At 52.4% G+C, this 19,329-nt stretch overlaps 2 protein-coding genes across 5 annotated transcripts in view; both read left to right on the top strand.

Moving 5' to 3' along the window:
* Positions 1-19,329, top strand: part of SRL (sarcalumenin) — a 99,674-nt gene that overhangs the window by 16,814 nt on the left and 63,531 nt on the right. The window lies entirely within an intron of this gene.
* The window catches only part of TFAP4 (transcription factor AP-4), a 54,677-nt gene that overhangs the window by 31,377 nt on the left and 3,971 nt on the right, over positions 1-19,329 (top strand). The window contains exons 1-4 of one of the 4 annotated variants that reach the window (XM_049903022.1): positions 3,028-3,399; positions 17,528-17,693; positions 17,790-17,888; positions 18,906-19,076. In XM_049903022.1, coding sequence (XP_049758979.1) covers positions 3,347-3,399; positions 17,528-17,693; positions 17,790-17,888; positions 18,906-19,076 — 489 coding nt within the window. In that variant the 5' untranslated portion in view covers positions 3,028-3,346. Of the gene's footprint in view, positions 1-3,027; positions 3,400-8,492; positions 8,744-9,750; positions 10,151-17,527; positions 17,694-17,789; positions 17,889-18,905; positions 19,077-19,329 lie in introns of those variants that run through there. The other 3 variants (XM_049903021.1, XM_049903024.1, XM_049903023.1) reach the window with 3 other exon arrangements.

The following is a 19,329-nucleotide window of genomic DNA, read 5'->3' as shown; positions in this document are numbered from 1 at the left end:
TGTAGACCACCTAGAGAGCAGCAGCACCTCCCTCTGCCTCCTGGGCTTCTGTGCTGCCATTCGTTCTCCCTTCTGGTTTCCTGGCAACTCTGCTGACCCTTTGCCCACTACGGCCTCTCCCCCTCGGTTTCCTGGCTGACTTATTCACCTTTTATATTAACCAGAGGCTGGAGGCTCTCGGCTCTCCTCCTGTCACTCTTGGCTGGAAAGAGCCCAGGTTAGGTATCAGGTGACTTGGTTCTGGTCCGGTCATTCCTGCTTATTCTTTAAGGGTCTTCAGACACGTCTTCAACGCCGTTAAACCCACGGTCCTTTGTTGGTCTGGTGGAATTATTATAACTGCCCTGGTTGCCATACAGATAATTGAGGAAGCAGTTAGACAGCCATTTCTGGGCTAAAGCAGAATAGCCCAGCCAGGGTAGCCACGAATTGCATTTCTACAAAGGGAATCTTGTGTGTCTAATTGAAGCAGATGTACCTGCTTCCTCCTTGTTGACATGTTGTAAGGAGAGATGCTTTCCCTGGGGAAAAGTCCCTAACAGATGGAGCTGAGAACTTTCCCATTGAGTGTCGGGATAGAGGAGCTGAATGTTAAAAAGAAGAGCATCCAGACAAGGGGAGTGGATGGAGGAGGAGGGTAAGCCCCTGGCAGTGGACTCACTGTTGGGCCTGGAAACATAGGGGTCTGGACCAGAGTAAGGGTTCAGGGCCCTGGCCTGGGATGGACTCCAGCCGTCTGAAATAGGCCTGCCACCAGCCTGTTTCCAAGAGGGAGAAGCTGAGGTGGAAGGGCTTGCTTATGACCGAAGGGAATCAGACCCCAGCTGAATGAAGGGGGTGAGCAGCCAGGTGTGAGGGTCTTCAGGTCTCCACACAAGCCCTGTGCCTCCTGGATCTGCAGGGCCTTGGTGGCACAGGACAACTAATGGTCAGCTCCTCCACCCCAATGCCCTGCGGTGGGTTTCAGGAATGTGTTTGCTGTTAGCTTGTCCACAATGCATCGTGTGTGCTGGGCGCCCCCTCGTGGTTGGGGGAACCCCAGCTTTGTTGGTCCAGAAGTCCTCCTGTGACTTGGACAGGAAACAGGGCCAGAGCATTGGGGGATACTGGGCTCTGCTCCAAACCCCAACAGGGGCGCCTGACCTCCATTATGACTTCCTGGGAACATTCAGGATCCTCTCCCAGGCAGGGACTTTCTGCTTCTATGGGGCCTCATCCCTGTTCCTATAGCTGGTATCCACTCTCCCCAGTCTCTCTCTCCCCACAAACAGATTCTGGTCCCCATATGCACCAGAGCATGCTGGGACCCCAAAGACCATCCCCCTGCACCTGATATTTTTGTGTAGAGGGAAAAAGCCTCAAATTAGCATTGGGGACATAGATTCTCACTTACAGAAGTCTCTTAACCTTCTCTATACCAACCTCATGTTCCCCATCTGGGGTAGCAGAGTTCTCATATGACCCCCAATAACCCTCACCCTTGCTTAATCCCCTCTTGTTAAGTATGGGCAAAAATGCGTTGCCATCAAGTTGATTCCAATTCATGACAACCCCATGTGTTACAGAGTAGAACTGTTCCACGGGATTTTCTTGGTTGTAATCTTTACAGAAGCAGATCACCAGGCCTTTCTTCTATAAAGTGCTGTGTGGGTTCAAACCATCAACCTTTACTTGCGACTATGCTATCACTCCCCTAATTAGGTTCTGTTACACAGCACTGTTGACCTGAAGATAGGGAGACTGTCCATGAGGGCATGACCAAACGACACAAGCCCTCTAAAAACAGAGTTGCTGCTGGCTGGTTGCAGAAGTCAGAGATTTGACACATGAGAAGGATTCCACCTGAAGAAGCTGAGATGGTAAGAACCTGATAGCATTCCCTGCCCACAACCAGCTGGACAACAGGGACCTCAGCCTTACCACTGCAGGGAACTGGATTCTGCTAATAATCAGTGGGCTTAGAAGAGGACCCTGAGTCCCAGGTGAGGTTGCAGCCCCAGCCGATACCTGGCAAGACCCCTGTGAGACTCTGAGCATAGAAGCCAGCCATGCCAGGCCCATTTGGACTTCTCACCTGCTGAATTGTGAGATAATAAAGGGTGCTGTCTTAAGCTGCTAAATTTGTGGCAATTTGTTATGTAGCAGTAGGAAACCAATACATCACACCTATCTAAATGGAAGAGCAGTATTCTAGACATGTAAGACGAAATTTTATAAATGAAAACAGTCCATTCCCCTCCACACAGGTGCTGTCATCTGCAGAATCAAAACCGGCAGCCACCTCGCTGACAGTTTTTGACAGCAGTTTAAATCTTCGTTCTTGTTATTTCGTATTTCTCTAATGAGCAGCTCCTGGCTTTTGGTTGGAGGCCAACCTGGGACAAGGGCAGTGTTTGTCCTGAGAAGGACTGTGCTGAGGGCATCCTCAGAGCTAGCCAGGACCTCAAGGCTAGTGAGGAAGATCCCACTTTGGATGGAAGACAGGAACCCTGGAACCCCCTGTTCTAGGAGATCCTTTGTTTTCTGGCCCCCTGGACTTCTGTCCATCTTTAAGGTCCATAAAGCCTTTTTTTTTTTTTTTGAGAACAGCTTTATTGAGATACAGTTCACCTGTTTAAAGCATACAGTTTAATGGTTTTTAGTGTATTCAGAGCTATGCAACCATCACCATAATCAATTTTAGAATATTTTTGCACCCGAGAGAGAAACCCTGTACCCACTAGTAGTCACTCAACATTTCTCTCCAATCCTCCCAGCCCTAGACAACCACCAACTTCCTTTCTGTCCCTATGGATTTGACTATCCTGTACATTTCACAAAAGAGGAATCTGCATCATGTTTCAAGGTTCTCCCATGTTGTAGCAGGTATCAGAACTTCATTCCTTTTCATGGCTGAATAATACTCCATTGCATGGATAGACCATTTCTTGTTTATCCATTCATCACTAAAACCTTTTGATGATGCTCATTCATTCCTCCTACCTGGAATTTGGGGGTAGGACTAGAGAGGGGGAGCAGTGAGGGAAGGAGGGAGCTGGGGAGTCTCTGATTTTGCCGTGTAGAGGATGGAAGGCTGTTGTAGACATTTAACCTCTGGTGTCCAGGCTGAAGGGAGTGAATAGGTGAGGAGGCAAGAGAGTACAAGCACCCATCCCAGGGAGTGTTGCTATAAAGGGAAGCAGGGGGAGGAGTGGTAGCTGGAAGGGGATATAGGGTCAAGGCTTTTTGTTTTAAAATAGGAATTATGACAGCTTGTTTCCTGGTGATGGAAATCCAATAGAGAGGACAGTTGCTGGAGAGACACCTTTGAATAGACAAGAAGGGCTGGCACCGGAGTTCTCCATGCATGGACACAGCATGGACGTTCATCCAGAGATCCAGGGCGATGGCAGGTTACAGGTACTGATGCAGATGGGGATGGCAGCTTATGGAAGGTGTGGAAGTTCTGTCTCCCCAGAGGAACAGGAAGTATGGTCATCAGCTGAGAGTGAGAAAAGTGAGGAGGTATTGGAGGTTTGATGAGCGAGGAGAAGGGGTAAGACAGTCTTCTGAGTGGGGGACAGAATGGAACAGGGTGATGTGGTGAGATCACCAGAAGCCACAGGGCCCACCTGAGGACCTTGGTCGGCATTTAAAAATAAGATCCATTAGTGAGTCTGTGGGATTTTCTTTTCCCAGCCACATTCAGTTCTTGGGGGCAGGGGCAGAGCAGGCAGAGTTGGATTTAACCAGGTTAGAGTTGCAAGGGAGTCCCTGGGGTGCAAATGGTGAACGTGTTTGGCTGCTAACCAAAAGGCTGGAGGTTCGAGTCCACCCAGAGGCACCTAGGAAGAAAGGCCTGGTGATCTACATCCAAAAAATTAGCTATTGAAAGCCTTGTGAAGCACAGTTCTACTCTGACATACATGGAATTGCCATGAGTTGGAGTAGACTACACTGCAACTATTTTTTTTTTAAGAGTTGCAAGAGAGTTGAGGGTGTATCCCCCACCACGACCAGTTGCTGTTTTAGCCAAATAAGACCCATAAGACTTAGGACCTCCAGAACTATAATAAATTTGTGTTGTTTTAAGCTATTAAATATGTGGTAATTTGTTACAGCAGCAATAGAAAACTAATATTAAGAATTTTTACATTTTTAAATGGTTGAAAAAGAATGCTGTTTTGTGACACATGAAAATTATATGAAATTCAATTTATGCCCATAAAGTTTTATTGGAACACAGATGCCCATTCATTTACATGTCATCTATGGCTGCTTTTGCGATACACCAGCAGAATTGAGTTGTTTTGACAGAGATTACATGGCATGCAAAGCCTAAAACACTTACTACCTGGACCTCTGCAGAAAAAGTGTACAGACTCTTGATTTAGAGCATGGAGGTGAAGGAAATAGAGATGAGGATCTGAGGGGTTTTGCTGAACCCACCTAGGGCTCCTGAGGGTATGGTGGAAGGGTTTCGGGAGCTGGGAAGGGGTCAGACTTAAGGATGTATAGAGCCTCATGGGAATGCAGGAAGTCCTGGAGTTTGGGGACTTCATATATTGATCCATGCACGAAAGGATCAGGTGATGGGAGTGAGTTGGGGTGGGGGGGGGGGGCTGGGGTAGTGATGGTATTTCAGGCATTGGGCCAGGAGCAGGCAGGCTGAGGGAGCCCAGGGGTGTTGGACTTTGTGTATCTGAGCTGCCCCAGGGCTTGGAGTAGCAAAGCGAGAAAGCTCCTTTGGTAGAAATAGTGAGGCCAGTCTGAGCAAGTGTCTTTAGTAAACACAGGATCAGAAACAGTGCTGTGAGGAGCCATATCACAGCCAGAGGGAAAAGGAAAAATCAGTAATACTGATACTGTCTTTGTTTAAAATGTGCATATTTTGTTCATCGTGGATTTTTTGCATTCATTTTGATTTTCTTAAAATAATGCATGAAGATATTATTTATCCACAATAGCCAGAAGGTGGAAATAGCCTAAACGTCCATTGGCGGATGAATCCTGTTGCCATCCTATAGCGACCCTATAGGACAGTAGAACATCCCCACAGGGTTTCCAAGGCTATAAATCTTTTTTTTTTTCCTGAAAGGATATATATTTTTAAAAATTTTATTGTACTTTAAGTGAAAGTTTACAAATGAAGTCAGTCTCTCATACAAAAATTTATATACACCTTGCTATATACTCCTAGTTGCTCTCCCCCTAATGAGACAGCACACCTTATCTCCACCCTCTATTTCCGTGTCCATTCAGCCAGCTTCTGTCTCCCTCTGCTTTCTCATCTCCCCTCCAGACAGGAGTTGCCTACATAGTCTCATGTGTCTACTTGATCCAAGAAGCTCACTCCTTACCAGTACCATTTTCTATTTTATAGTCCAGTCCAATCCCTGTCTGAAGAGTTTGCTTTGGGAATGGTTCCTGTCTTGGGCTAACAGAAGGTCTGGGGGCCATGACCACTGGGATCCTTCTAGTCTCAGTCAGACTATTAAGTCTGGTCTTTTTATGAGAATTTGGGGTCTGCATCCCACTGCTCTCCTGCTCCATCAGGGGTTCTCTATTGCATTCCCTGTCAGGGTAGTCATCCGTTGTAGCTGGGCACCATCTAGTTCTTCTGGTCTCAGGCAGATGTAGTCTCTGGTTTATGTGGCCCTTTCTGTCTCTTGGGCTCGTGTTTACCTTGTGTCCTTGGTGTTCTTCATTCTCCTTTGATCCAGGTGGGTCGACACCAATTGATGCATCTTAGGTGGCCGCTTCCTAGTGTTTAAGACCCCAGATGCCACTCTCCGAAGTGGGATGCAGAATGTTTTCTTAATGGATTTTATTATGCCATTTGACTTAGATGTTCCCTGAAACCATGGTCCCCAAACCCCTGCCCCTGCTATGCTGGACTTCGAAGCATTCAGTTCATTCCGGAAACTTCTCTGCTTTTGGTTTAGTCCGGTTGTGGTGACCTCGCCTGTATTGCGTGTTGTGTTTCCCATCACCTAAAGTAATTTTTATCTACTATCTAATTAATGAATACTCCTCTCCCACCCTCCCTTTCTCTTCTCGTAACCATCAAAGAATATTTTCTTCTCTGTTTAAACTATTTCTCGCGTTCTTATAGTAGTGGTCTTATACAATATTTGTCCTTTTGCAACTGACTCATTTCACTCAGCATAATGCCTTCCAGATTCCTCCATGGTATGAAATGTTTCGTGGATTCATCATTGTTCTTTGTCGATGTGTAGTATTCCATTGTGTGAATATACCATAATTTATCCATTCATCTGTTGATGGGCACCTTGGTTGCTTCCATCTTTTTGCTATTGTAAACAGTGCTGCAGTCAACATGGGTGTGCATATATCTGTTTGTGTAAAGGCTCTTATTTCTCTAGGATATATTCTGAGGAGTGGGATTGCTGGATCATATGGTAGTTCTATTTCTAGCTTTTTAAGGAAGCGCCAAATCGATTTCCAAAGTGGTTGTACCATTTTACGTTCCCACCAGAAGTGTTTAAGTGTTCCAATCTTTCCACAGCCTCTCCAACATTTATTATCATGTGTTTTTTGGATTAATGGCAGCCTTGTTGGAGTGAAAGGAAATCTCATTGTAGTTTTGATCTGCATTTCTCTAATGGCTAATGATCATGAGGATTTCCTCATGTATCTGTTAGCTACCTGAATGTCTTCTTTAGTGAAGTGTTCAAATCTTTTGCCCATTTTTTAATTTTGTCATAACCACTATTTCTTAAAAAATCCTTAAAAAAAATTATTGTGCTTTAGATGAAATTTAATTAGTTTCCCATTGATAGTTTGTACATGAAGTGTTCCATGACATCGGCTGCATTCCCCACAAGGTGTCGGCACTCTTTCCATTTCCACCCTGGGTGCCGCATTTCCTCTGGACCAGTGTTTCTACCCCTTCCTGCCTTCTCATCTTTGCTTTGGGCAAATGTCCTTTTGTCCTCTTATCTTAAAGATTCCTGAGTCAGTATCCAGGAGATTCTGATTCCAGGTAGACCTGGGGTGGTTCTCAAGGATGCTACAATTGTAATTAAGCCTTCAGGGACTTTGATGCTCAGTGGTCTGGCATTGCACTTAAGAGAAACTCCACCGGAGAGGTTGCTTTTAGGATTGTAGAACACGTATGCAAAGCTGTCTGGCATCTACGAGGTGCTCAAAATGACAATATAACAATAACATTTACTAGTGATAACAGTGATCGTTGTTGTTAGTAGGAGTATTTCAATTAGGAGGTGTGATTTGGGCTGATCCTTAACGGAGCATGGGCTTGGGAAAGCCGGTGGGCAGGGATATTCCAAACCAGGCGTGGGCTTCCTGAGCGTCCAGGAGCCTGGCATGTGCCTGGGGCCGGAAGGTGGGGAGGGGGACGGAAGCTTGCCACCACGGTGCCCCCCTTCCCCAGGCAGTCACTTCTCCTAGGGAGCGCACCCTGGCGGAGGAACAAGTCCACCACTGGCTTTGCAGTGAATGAGAAACTGCAGCTTTCCAATAGGCCCGGGCCAGCAGGGGCGGGCCTCCTGCTGTCCAGCTTCGCAGCGGAGGGCTTGGGGGGGGGGGGAGGGGGCGTGGAGGGGAGCCGGTAGCATCCATCAGACCTCCGGGCTGCTGCAGTTCTGGCCCACCTCCACTCTTCCCTCCCTGCCAGGGTCCCGTGTCGCTGGGCAGCCCTAGCCTTCTAGGCGCCCAGCGCTCCCCCCTTTGCCCTCCCATCCCCGGCTCTGGGATTCTCAGGCTAGGCGGTCAGCGGTGGGCAGCTAGTCAGGGAGGGAGGGAGGAGGTCGGGCCAGCAGCCCCGAGTTACATGTGGGAAGGGGTTGCTGTGAAGCAAGTTTCCAGGGGGCCCTGGGCTCGGAGGGAACGAGCCAGAGCAGCTTTGCTCCGTGCAGTTGCCATCGTGAAATTAAAAAACGCTCCAAGCACGCACCCAGTGCCTACCCTGTCTCGGCTGCACACCCAGCCGGCCGCGCGCTCTGCTTTCCCCACCCCCCCCCACCACCGGGGTGGCCTTGCGCACGGAGCCTGCACCGGCCAGGTCCCCCATGGACCCCCGGCCGCCGAGGGCTGGGCTCCCTCGCGGAGGCTGGCTTTTTTTTTTTTTTTTTTTGGTAACTCTTGCCAACCTGTCAGCTGATGGACCTCATCACCCGTAGTGGCGCATGTAGCTCGGCCGCAGCTCACTCCATTCACTCCGGGTCCCCTCAGCCGGTCCGTGGCCCCGGCTCCCAGCGTCCAGGGTGGGCGGATAGACCCGGGTCGCAGCCGGCCCCTAGGAGCCTACTCCTCTCTCGCCCCGGCCCCGCGCCGCCCGGGGGGCGCTGCAAATAGTCCTTTGTTTACATGCAATTCCTTACTCCGCGGAAGGAGGCCGGGGGAGTGCTGAGTTTTCACCAGCTGTTTCCCGCCTTGAAACAGACATCTGATCAGCTGCAAACACACACACACATACACACGCCCGGGGAGGCAGGCCGGAGAGACCTCCCTCCCGCCCCTCCCGCCCGCCTCCCTCCCCGCGCCGCAGCCGCCGCCGCCGCCGCCGCCAGCATCTGGGACCGGCCGAGCCTGCACCTCCGTCTGGCGCTGCCCTTTGATTCGGATTTCCATCTTGCATTCTCCGGCGGACCGCGGGACCTGGCTCGTGCAGAGGAGGGGGGCAGATCGCTATGGAGTATTTCATGGTGCCCACTCAGAAGGTGCCCTCTTTGCAACATTTCAGGAAAACAGAGAAAGAAGTGATAGGAGGGCTCTGTAGGTGTGTACTCCTTCCCCCACCCTCTTCCCACGATTGCAGCCCCCCGCCAGCCCGCCAGGGCCGGCGCGCGTGTGCGCACGCATGGCCCGCGCTGCCGGCCCAGCTCGCCTTTCTTATCTGCCGGAGCTGCTGCAGCCCCGCGTTCCGGGCTCAAGCCGCCCGGGACCCTGCTCCCTCGGAACGCGGGGGCCCGGACCGGCCCTGGCCACTTTTGTCCACTGCAGGCGGGCGAGTCGCGGCGTTTGTAAATTGCAAACAGACCCACGTGGTTCTGCAGCAGTCCCGGCCATGCTGGGTGCTAGTGGCTTCCCCCCCCCCCCCGCTCTTCCTCCTCCCCCCTCCCTCGGCGGCTTCCTTCCTCGCGCTCTCTGAGCGGCCCCCCCTCCCCGAGGGCCGGGGAGGGTACGCGGCGCCTGTGAAGCCGCGGCGCTGGCGGCTACAACGCAGCCTTGCAGAGGCCCCGGGGCGCGGGTGGGGGGCGGGGAGCCGTGGAGGGTACGTGTTTGCAAAGACCCGGGCTTCAGCGGGGTCCGGGGGCGTGCTCGCGTGGGGGGGGGTGCGGGGGTGGGCGTGACCGGGGGGGGCCTCAGCTGGCCGGCCGGGGGGCGCCGAGGCCCTGGGCGCATCGGCGGCCGCTCGCTCGCTCGCCCGCCTGCGTCCTGGCGCTGTTTACTAGCGAGGCCTGGACGTGACTCTGCAGCCCTCTTGGAGTAGGCGGACCTCCGCGCGCGGTCCTCGCGGGAGCTGTAGTTCTCTGAGCCCCGCGGGTGCGGGATTGTGGGAGTTGTAGGCGTTCCCCTCGGGCCACGCTTTTCCGCCACAAAGCTCGGCCCCGGCGGGCTGGACCGGGAAGGGAGAGCGCGCGGGGAGTGTTTTTGGAGAAGGGGGCACCCAGGCTGCTTCCCGCCGCACGTGTGTCTTCGTTGCAAACATTCCGATCGCACGCTCCTAGCCCCAGCCGTAAGCCGGAGGCGTCCGGTTGCCAAGCCGGGTGGGTGGACACCCCGCACCCCTGCGGTCCTCCCTAGGAGCCACTCCCCAAGTTGGGCTTTGGCTTGTCCCAGATCCACCGTCTCCCAAACTGTGGTGGACTCGCGGGCCACCCGTAGCCTAGTCACCTGGGACACTTGTTAAAATGCAGATACTCAGAACTCAAATCCCGAGGAGAAGGGCCCGGGCATCTGCATATTTAGCACGACCTGGGTGTGGAGGGGTCTTCCAGCGTGCAGAAGTTTGGGACTTGTGGCCCCTTTCCTGCCGCACTGCTACAGGAACGAAATGGCTCCCCAGGGCTGAGGCCACGTGCTTCACCGCCAGGCACAAGCAGGGCGGGGATTGAGGGAGGAGGAGTCCTGCGCTGTGTAGCCCAGGCTGGTGGACAGCAGAGACTGCAGGAACCAGGTGTTGGTGGGTAACGTTGATTGCGCACGTATTGACCCTTTCCCCCATGGCCCCTACTTCAATGAACTCTACTGTCTAGTTCAGAGTCTATACCCAGGGGTGGATGGGCCAATTAGTTGGTCAGGCGGCGCCATGAGTGCCGAACCTTCCAGAAAACCCACCTGGAAGGCCTAGCAACCGGATAAGTGAAAAAAAAAACCCTTAAGCTTTTATATGTGCTAAAGACTTGCTTTGCTGGAATTTTCTCAGTGAATTGCCACAGTCTTCCCATGGGTTAACTTGGCTTAATGATTCCTGTGTAAGGATGGGGACACAGCGGCTTGGAAGGGGAATAGTTGTAGCAAGTGGTGGAGCTGGGACTTGAACCTTAGCCCCAGAGCCTTGCTCTCGGAGTTGTGCTGCCTCATCAGAGGGTGTGTAGCCACTGGTTGCTTGGAGGAGGACTGGGCAGAGGGGAGGTGGGGTTGAGCTAGGAAAGACATTCTAGCCCTGACCCTGGGCAAGGTTAGGGCAGTGGGCCCCTTGGCTGCTTAGCTTGGGCCCTGGCTGAGTTCTCCGTGGGCTCCAAGAACCTTAGCCTCACCCTGTCCCTGCCCCAAGCCCCTGGCTGCTTCTAAGGGCCTCCCTCCAGGGTTGGCCATGGAGCGGTCCACAGGTGCCTGGTTTTGAGACGGTTGTCATCTGGTGCATGGATGTGGGGTTGGAGCCCATGCGTTTGCTCATTTTCAGAAAAGGTCTCTCTAGGATGGAGTGTGTGGAGTGGGCAGGACCATCTGGCTGGAATGGACTCGCTCTTCTGTCTCTGGTTGTCTCAGGTAGTGGGCTTTGCTCCATCCCTCAGTGATGAACACGGTTCTCGTCTCCCTCTTCTGCCTCCCTCACTTACCAGAAGGGCTGAATGGCACACTGTGGTTTGGACCTGTTGCTGAACTGCTCTTGGCCTCCCTAAAACTGAGCCCTATAAAGATGAGCTGCTAGTAAGCGATGATGTAGCTCAGCGAATGGAGTGAGGGCTCTGGAGGCAGACCCTGCTAGGCAGCAGACAAGCTGTGCGCTCTCACTGGGGAGATGTAGCATCATAATAGGATAGAATGCATAACACAGGTGTATGGGGCTTAAATGCCATGATGCCTGCTAAATGGCTCACACGCACCGTGCCTGGCCCACAGTATTGTTGTTCAGGAATGAAGAGCACTGGTAGCTGTTAAAATGCCAGTCAGCCTCCTAAAAGTGGAGCATGGTTGCCTCTATCCCTGTAAGATCTACTGTTCTCTGGGGGGAAAAGAGACCAAGAGCCCATAAGGAGTTACCATTTGCCTTTGAGTCGATTCTGACTCATGGTGACACCACATGTGTCAGAGTAGAACTGTACTCCATACGATTTCTATGGATGATTGTTTGGAAGTAGATTGCTAGGCCTTTCTTCCAAGGTGCCTCTGGGTGGACTTGAACTTCGAGCCTTGTATAACCGTTTGCACCACCCGGAAACTCTCATAGTTAGAAAATAGTTAAAGGCTTTGAAATGTGTGTTTGTCTTTCATCTGGTATTTACAAAAAATCACCTTTTTTGTGCTGGAACTGAGGATACGGCCAGAAACCAGACCTTGCCCCTTGCCCTCAGCAGTTCACAGTCTTGGGTGCTAAAGAGTGTTGTCAGTCCCCTGAGGGAGATCCACGGGATCTCCTGGAGACCTGAGTACAAACCCTGGAAGGACAGGGCATCCTGTGAGCCTCCATTGCTTTTAAACTTCCCCATGACTTTGTGAAGTGAGGCCATATTTACAGCATGTACAGATGGGGAAACTGAGGCTTCAGGAGACTAAGTGATTGGGATTGGCATTCCACAGCTGGAAACTGGCATCGCTGGAGTTTGAACTTGAACTGGTACAGGGTCCCCTCTCATGGGCTGGAGAAGTCACAGGGAGGGGAGACGGAACAGCTGATGGGCATGTGTGTTGTGGGCCAAGGGGAGAGGCAGCAGGCTGTCCACGGCTGGAGTGGGGTGTATGGAGAGAAGCAGTGGGGATGGGTGAGGGCCTTGGGCTGTTTCTGTATGTGTTTTGGAAAGAGGATGAGAGCATTGGCACCGTTGGCAGGAGGTCTCTAGACTCCCTCCTGTCCTCCTTGTTGGGTATCGGAAAAATTCAGTGTGCACTTTCCCACCTTACCTGTGTGGATGAGAAGTGGCTCGGGGGGATGTGAGTGACCTCCAGCAGTGTGAAAGGAGAAACTGGTTTTCAGTTGCCAATTTGAGGCTGGAGCCGGGCAGGGATGTGTGTGAAGCATGGGGGATACTTGGCCTGGGCAGGAGGGAGAGCTACTGGTCTGGGGCCCCCGGTGCCTCTGGTTGGGACACCAACAGTGTCCCAAGGGGGACTGTGGAGTGGGGGGAATTCTGGTCGTGGGGTGGCGGCCCTGGTCTTGAGACCGAAGACTGGTACCCAGACGTTGTTTCTTTGGTTGTGGCTGCCCAGTGCCTTGTCTTATTCCAGGGGCAGCCCCTGACCAGCCTGCAGGAGTCAGACTGTTAGAAGGCAGTCAGGGAGGGAGAGAAGCGAGAGACGCTGTGTCAGTGGACACAAGCCACCTGCACTGCTCACCTTGGGGAATCTGATGTAGCTGTCGAGGGGGCGTTGGTGACTAACTGCAAAACCCAGAAAGAAACTTCCAGGCTATTTATAGGCAAACCCACTTCATAAGAGCAGTATCACCTTGAAATTCCCATTAGCTTACGTTCATCAATAGGAGACCTGGTTGGTCAGTATTCCACCAGTAAGAATTCTTGGTTAGATAGTATTCCACCAGTCAGAACCCCTGTTGATCTGCATTCCTCCACCAGTCAGAGCCTCTGGTTAGCCAGCACTCCACCAACCAGAGCCCTGCTTAATCTGCATTCCACCAATCAGAACCTCTAGTTACCCCACATTCTGTTAACCTCAGCCTATTTAGACAAGTTATAATTAAGGATCCTGGTGGTGACTCCAGTTCCCCATGAGAAACTGGGATTTTGCGATGCAGCTTGTTTCTTGGATTTAAGATCTGCCTAAGTTAACAGCAGTTGGTTCCTTGGGGGAGCCAGGAGGCTGTGTTGATAGGTTTGGAGGGAAAGGGGACAGGATGGGAGGAGGTATCATGGAACATTGGAGAAGTGAGTCTGGGGGCTTCTGATGTGGAGGAGGAGTCCACAGAGGCCCCTGCTCCTTGCCTGGGCACAGGAACTTTCCTTCGGGGACCTATGGGGCTGAGGTTTTCAGACCTGGGGTTCCATGTCTCCTTCGGTCTCTGCAGGTAATGGGCCTCCTGGGTAGGGAAGAGGGTCAGCTCCAGGGGTGAGGTTTCATGGGTGGATGAGCTGGCTTGTTGGGGAGGGGAGGCACCCTGAACTCTGGTTTGGGCTGGAGTCTGTGGGACTCGGGCTCAGAGGCAGTGGGGGCTGGGCTGCGCAGGAGGGGTGCATTGTAGCTGCACCCTGGCCAAGTCCCTTCACTTCTTTCGGCCTCAGTGGTTCACGTTTGTCTTCGAGTAAGAGCTGGGTAAGGAGCCCTGGTGGTGTAGTGGTTAAGCGTTGGGCTGCTAACCCAAAGGTCGTCAGTTTGAACCCACCAACCACTCTGCAGGAGAAAGATGTGGTAGCAGTCTGCTTCTGTAAAGCCCTGGAAATGCTGTGAGGCAGCTCTACTCTGTCCTATAGGGTTGCTATGAGTCAGAATCAACTGATGGCAGTGGGCTTGGTTTTGGTTTTAAGAGTTGGCTAGGGTCAGTAATGGTTTGGTGGTAGAATTCTCATTTTCCATGCAGGTGACCCCGGTTTGATTCCTGGCTAATGCACTTCATGTGCAGACACCACCTGTCTCTTGATGGAGGCTTGTGTTTTGCTATGATGCTGTGGAGCTTCAGGACTAAGAGCGACTAGGAAAAAAGGCCTGTGACCTAATTAAGAAAATCAGCCAGTGAAAACCCTTTGGATTTCAGTGGTCCAATCCACAACTGATTGTGGGAATGGCACTGGACTGGGCAGCATTTTGTTCCTTTGTGAACGGGGTCACCATGAGTCAGGGGCCGACTTGATGGCAGCTAACAAGAATTAGCTCTGATAGTGAGCCTGCAAGGGAGGGTGCCATTAGCTGGTAGGGCAGGGGAGGAGCTCGAGCTCTGGGGTACCAGTGGGTCCAGCTGCCTGCCCTTGGGCATGTCATTTTTCCCCCTAGTACCCTGGGTTCCTCACTTGCAACGGGAAGATGATGTAGATGAGAAGAAAAGACAAAAGCATTTGGCGAGTAACAAAAGCTAACATGATTTACGGCACCTACCTGTGCCCACCTTGTCCTACAAAGCATAACTATTGCCTGTGTCCAGCTGTTGTAGATGTGTTCCTCTCCTGGGTTCAGTGCAAAGACCTTTCTGCCTGGGGATGGGCACAGGATCCTGGGCATGGCCAGGAAGTTGGACCAGGCACCTCCTTACCCCCAGACTTTCCCACCAGGAGAACAACAGGTTACCTGTCTCTTGGGGTGTCCAGCTCTGTCTGTTGGAGTGTCCAGTTGTGTGGCATGGTACAGAGCCCATTCTGCCCTGTAGCTTGAGACCCATCTGGGTCAGAGTGGGGCTCTGGAGCCAGGGTTCAAGTCCCAGCTCTGCTACCTGCTGGAACTGTTCCCTTTCCAAGCCTCTGTGTCCCGGTCCTTACATAGAAATCATAAGGTGATTTGACTCATAGGAAGACTGTGACAATTCACTAAGAAAGTTCTAGCAAAACAAGTCCCTAGCACATACATACAAGAGCTCAGGAATTCTTTTTTTTTTTACTTATTACCCTGTTGCTAGGGCCTCCAGGTAGGCCTTCTGGAAGTTTCAGCACTCAGAGCAGTCCAAGGATAGACATGGTGGGGCCTCCTTTTGAGGTACTCTGTTCAGCTGTGGCCTCTGGGAGGGACCCAGGGGCTGGGTGAGTTCAGGGGGAAGGGGATGCTCCTAAACACAGAACTCAGCCCCCCGAGAGAGCTTCCTGTGGACATCTCTCCCACCTCCTCTTGACCCAAAAGACCCTTGGCTTTGACCCATCCTCTCCTTTCATCCTTGCCCCCACCTGTGACACCCTCAGGGTAGGGCAGGGAAACTGGGAGAAGTGAGGTGCCCTGGTCCAGAGTGGGGGAGCCAGATGTTTTCTGACCCTAAAACCATTCCCTTCCCACTACAAAGTGAGGCTGGTAGACCCTCCATTCCAGCTCTGACATTCCAGGACCCCAGTGCTGGATCAGCAGCTTGGGGCAGAGAGGCCATGGGATGGGCTGGGGCCCCAGGTTTTGGGGCTTGGATGGGGAAAGGAGACTGACTTGTCTCTGCACCCCCAGCATCAGTGTGGGGCTTTGTCTGGTGTGGAGCCCACCCCAGCCAGCCACCCTCTCATCTGTTGGTGGAGGAGGCCAGGGCCCAGGAAGAAGTAGGGATGAGTCCAGGGTCCCACGGGGAGATGGGACGGATGAGGTAGGAAGGCCTTGGCTGTGTCCAGCTGTTGCAGATGTGTTTCTTTCCTGGGTTCAGTGCAAATGCCTTTCTGCTTGGGGGGATGGGCACAGAGGCCTTGGCACGGCCAGAGAGTTGAACCAGGTACCTCCTTGTCCCCAGACTCCCTCACGGGAACCAGGGCTGCCCCGAGTATTTTCCCCCAGGTGGAGGGGTATGGGCTCCCTTGGCCCAGGCCTGGAGCAGGTCACCCCAGGAGGGCCCCTCAGGAAGAGGCTGGGGCTGTGGCTTTGGGTGGGGCTGGCGGCCTCTTCTGGGAGCCCAGCATCTGGAAGCCATCAGGCCCAGGAGGAGGTGGAATACAGGAGGACCGGGAAGAAGGGCATGTCTTCTCCAGGCCACACACAAAGGCCTACCTCTTGGGAGCAGTGGCATTGGACCTGCAGGCTCCTCTTGGCTGGCCAGCAGCCTCACCCCTTCCCCTGGCTGCTTTCTCTCTCACCCTGCTGGCTTTGGCTCCTGTGGCCTTTAATTGCCCACAGCATGCTGGGAGCCTTGCATCTCAGGCACAGAGTGGGTCTGCCTCTTGGGGTGGGTGGATTGGGGTGGGGGAGAACTGTCCCCCGGTGGCCCCTTGGTGGAGTGAGTGTTTCTTGGTGGCGTAGTGGTTAAATGCTACGGCCGATAACCAAAGGGTTGGCAGTTCAAATCTGCCAGGCGGTCCTTGGAAACTCTATGGGGGCAGTTCTACTCTGTCCTATAGGGTCGCTATGAGTCAGAATTGACTCGACGGCACTGGGTTTGGTTTTGGGTTTGGTTTGGTGTCTTAGTCCAGGATGATTGGGGCCTGCTTGGGACCTTGGGTAAGGGCTTGTGACTTGAGACTCAGTCAAGAGGATGAGAAGGGGCAAAGCCTGAGCCTTTGTGAGGAGGTGTCTCAAGTGCAGTGCAAGGAGCTCAGAGGTCCAGGTGCAGGGCAAGGAGTGTGCAGAGATGTGCCAGGTGTCTATTACTTTTTGTTGTTGAGAGTGTACACAGCAGAATATATACCAGTTCAACTGTTAACTTTGTGTACAATTCAGTGACATTGATTGCATTCTTCAAGTTGTGCAACCATTCTCACTCTCCTTTTCTGAATTATTTTCTCCCATTAATATAAACTCACTGTCTCCTAAGTTTCCAATATAATCTTTTGAGTTGCTGTTATCAATTTGATTTCCTATAGATAGTTTTTTAAAAGAACACAATACTCAAGGCAGACTTTTTTTTTACCACTTAAGCTAAACAATTACTTGGTTTTAAGACTACCTCAGGAAATGTTTTTGGTTTAAGACTTAAAGGTTTTCTCAGGGCAGTAGTTCCAGGGGTTCATCCAGCCGCAATGGCTCCAGAAAGTCTAGATTCTATGAGAATTTGAAATTCTGTTCTGCATTTCACCCCCTTTTGATCAAGATTTTTGTATAGGTGCTTTAATCAAAATGTTCAGAAATGGTAGCTGTGTCCCAGGTGTCTTGATTATCATCTGGGACCCACCAGCTTCAGAATCAGAGTTTCTTGTTAACCATGCAGGTTTCTAGGCCCTATCTAGGCCTGCTAGACAAATGCTGGGCTGGGACTCAGGCTCTGTGGTTAAAAACTCCTGGGTGCTTTGACACCTTGTTCTGGAGGGCTGCCTTCTCCCCATGAAGGCAGCAGGGAGGGGCTGGGTTCTGAGTCATTCTGCTTAGGCCCTCCAGAGCTGCGTCTCCACCACCCTTCTGGTCCCCTGCCGATGTAGACATCAGGCTGTCCTGGTGTCTTCTGCAGTGAGAGGGGATGCAGCTGACACTTGGGGCTCGCTGGGATTGAATTAAAAAGACAGGTCTGATGGGGCAGGGCCCAGAGGGCTCCTGGCCTCAGTGTGCCCCTGTTCTCCTGCAGTCTAGCCAACATTCCACTGACCCCCGAGACCCAAAGGGACCAGGAGCGGCGGATCCGGCGGGAGATTGCTAACAGCAACGAGCGCCGGCGCATGCAGAGCATCAACGCTGGCTTCCAGTCCCTCAAGACCCTCATACCCCACACAGACGGAGAGAAGCTCAGCAAGGTGGGCAAGGCAGGGAGGGTCTGGAGGGCTTCCTGGAGGCGGCGGGTCTAGAAGCTACCAGCCCAGTCCTTGACTTGCGGCCCCTCCCTCCCCCAGGCGGCCATTCTCCAGCAGACAGCCGAGTACATATTCTCGCTGGAGCAGGAAAAGACCAGGCTCCTGCAGCAGAACACACAGCTCAAGCGCTTCATCCAGGTACCGCCCCGGAGAAGGCCTCTCCTATCACCTGCCCAGCTCTTTGCTCTCCCCAGCACAGATGTGCCCAGGGCCCATGCGCTGGCCTGGGACTCAGATATTCCCGCAGGTCCCACCTTTCACCAAGGACCCATTTGCTTACTTGGGCCTTAGTTTACCTAGCTGCTAAGTGCGATGGAGTGGCTCTGGAAGGAACTGGGGTGTCTGAGTCTCCTATGGCTCCCATGGCAAAACAACACACGCTAGGGGGCTTAAACCAACAGAAATTTATTCTCTCAGTTCTGGAGGCTAGAAATCTGAAATCAAGGCCCTAAGGAAGATTCCTTCCTTGCCTCTTCTAGCTTTTTGTGGACCAGCCTTTCTTGGCTTGTAGATGCCTTACTCCAACCTCTTCCTCTGTCTTCACATAGCCTTATTCCCTGTGTGTGTTTCTCTGTGTCTTCTCTTATAAGAATACCAGTCATTGGATTAGGGTCCAGCCTATTCCAGTATGACCTCATCTTAACTAATTTTATCTGCAAAAACCCGTGTTTCCAAATTGTGTCACATTTTGAGGTTTCGGGTAGCGGTGCATTTTTGAGAGACACGTTCAACGAAGTGGAGTCCCTGGGTGGTGCACATGGTTAATGCGCTCAGCTGCCAACCAAAAGGTTGGCAGTTTGAGTTCACCCAGAGGTGCCTTGGAAGAAAGGCCTGGCAGTCTACTTCTGGAAAATCAGCCATCGCAAACCCTATGGAGCAGAATTCTACTTTCACGTCCATGGGGTCTCCATGTGTTGGAATAGACTCCATGGCAGCTGGTTTATTCAACCCAGTACAGGGGGTGACTGTGTAGAAAGCAAGTCAGTTGGCCTCCTTTTCTGGCACTTGGTCAGTTTGTTGGGTTTGCAGTGTTGGGCTCCTTCGGGCTGGGTCCACCTATATTCTGAAAGCTTTGGAGGGTGTGATGGAGCTCCCAGAGTTCCCTGGAGGTGGTGGGGTGCCAGGTCACACTTACTGGGCCCTTGGGGTCCACAGGAGCTGAGCGGCTCATCCCCCAAGCGGCGGCGGGCAGAGGATAAGGATGAGGGCATTGGCTCACCAGACATCTGGGAGGACGAGAAGGCTGAGGACTTGCGACGGGAGATGATCGAGCTGCGGCAGCAGCTGGACAAGGAACGCTCTGTGCGCATGATGCTGGAAGAGCAGGTGAGGAGGCATCCCCTGCTGGCTTGCAGTATGGGTGTGTGGCAGGGCCGGCGTTCCACCTGGCTCCTCCGCCTGCCTTTTCTCCCTTCCTGCCTTCCCTTGGACAGTTACTTATGAGAGCACCTGCTTAATGCAAACAGCAGTGTTGGCGCACTGGGTTAAGCACTTGGCTGTGAATTGAAAGGTTGGCGGCAGTTCGAACCCACCCAGCGGCTCTGCAGGAGAAAAGACCTGGCGATATGCTCCCATAAAT

The sequence above is a fragment of the Elephas maximus genome, chromosome 12 (genome assembly GCF_024166365.1).
Source record: "Elephas maximus indicus isolate mEleMax1 chromosome 12, mEleMax1 primary haplotype, whole genome shotgun sequence".
In the NCBI taxonomy this organism is placed as follows: Eukaryota; Metazoa; Chordata; class Mammalia; order Proboscidea; family Elephantidae; genus Elephas; species Elephas maximus.
This window is presented reverse-complemented; position numbering and strand designations above follow the sequence as displayed.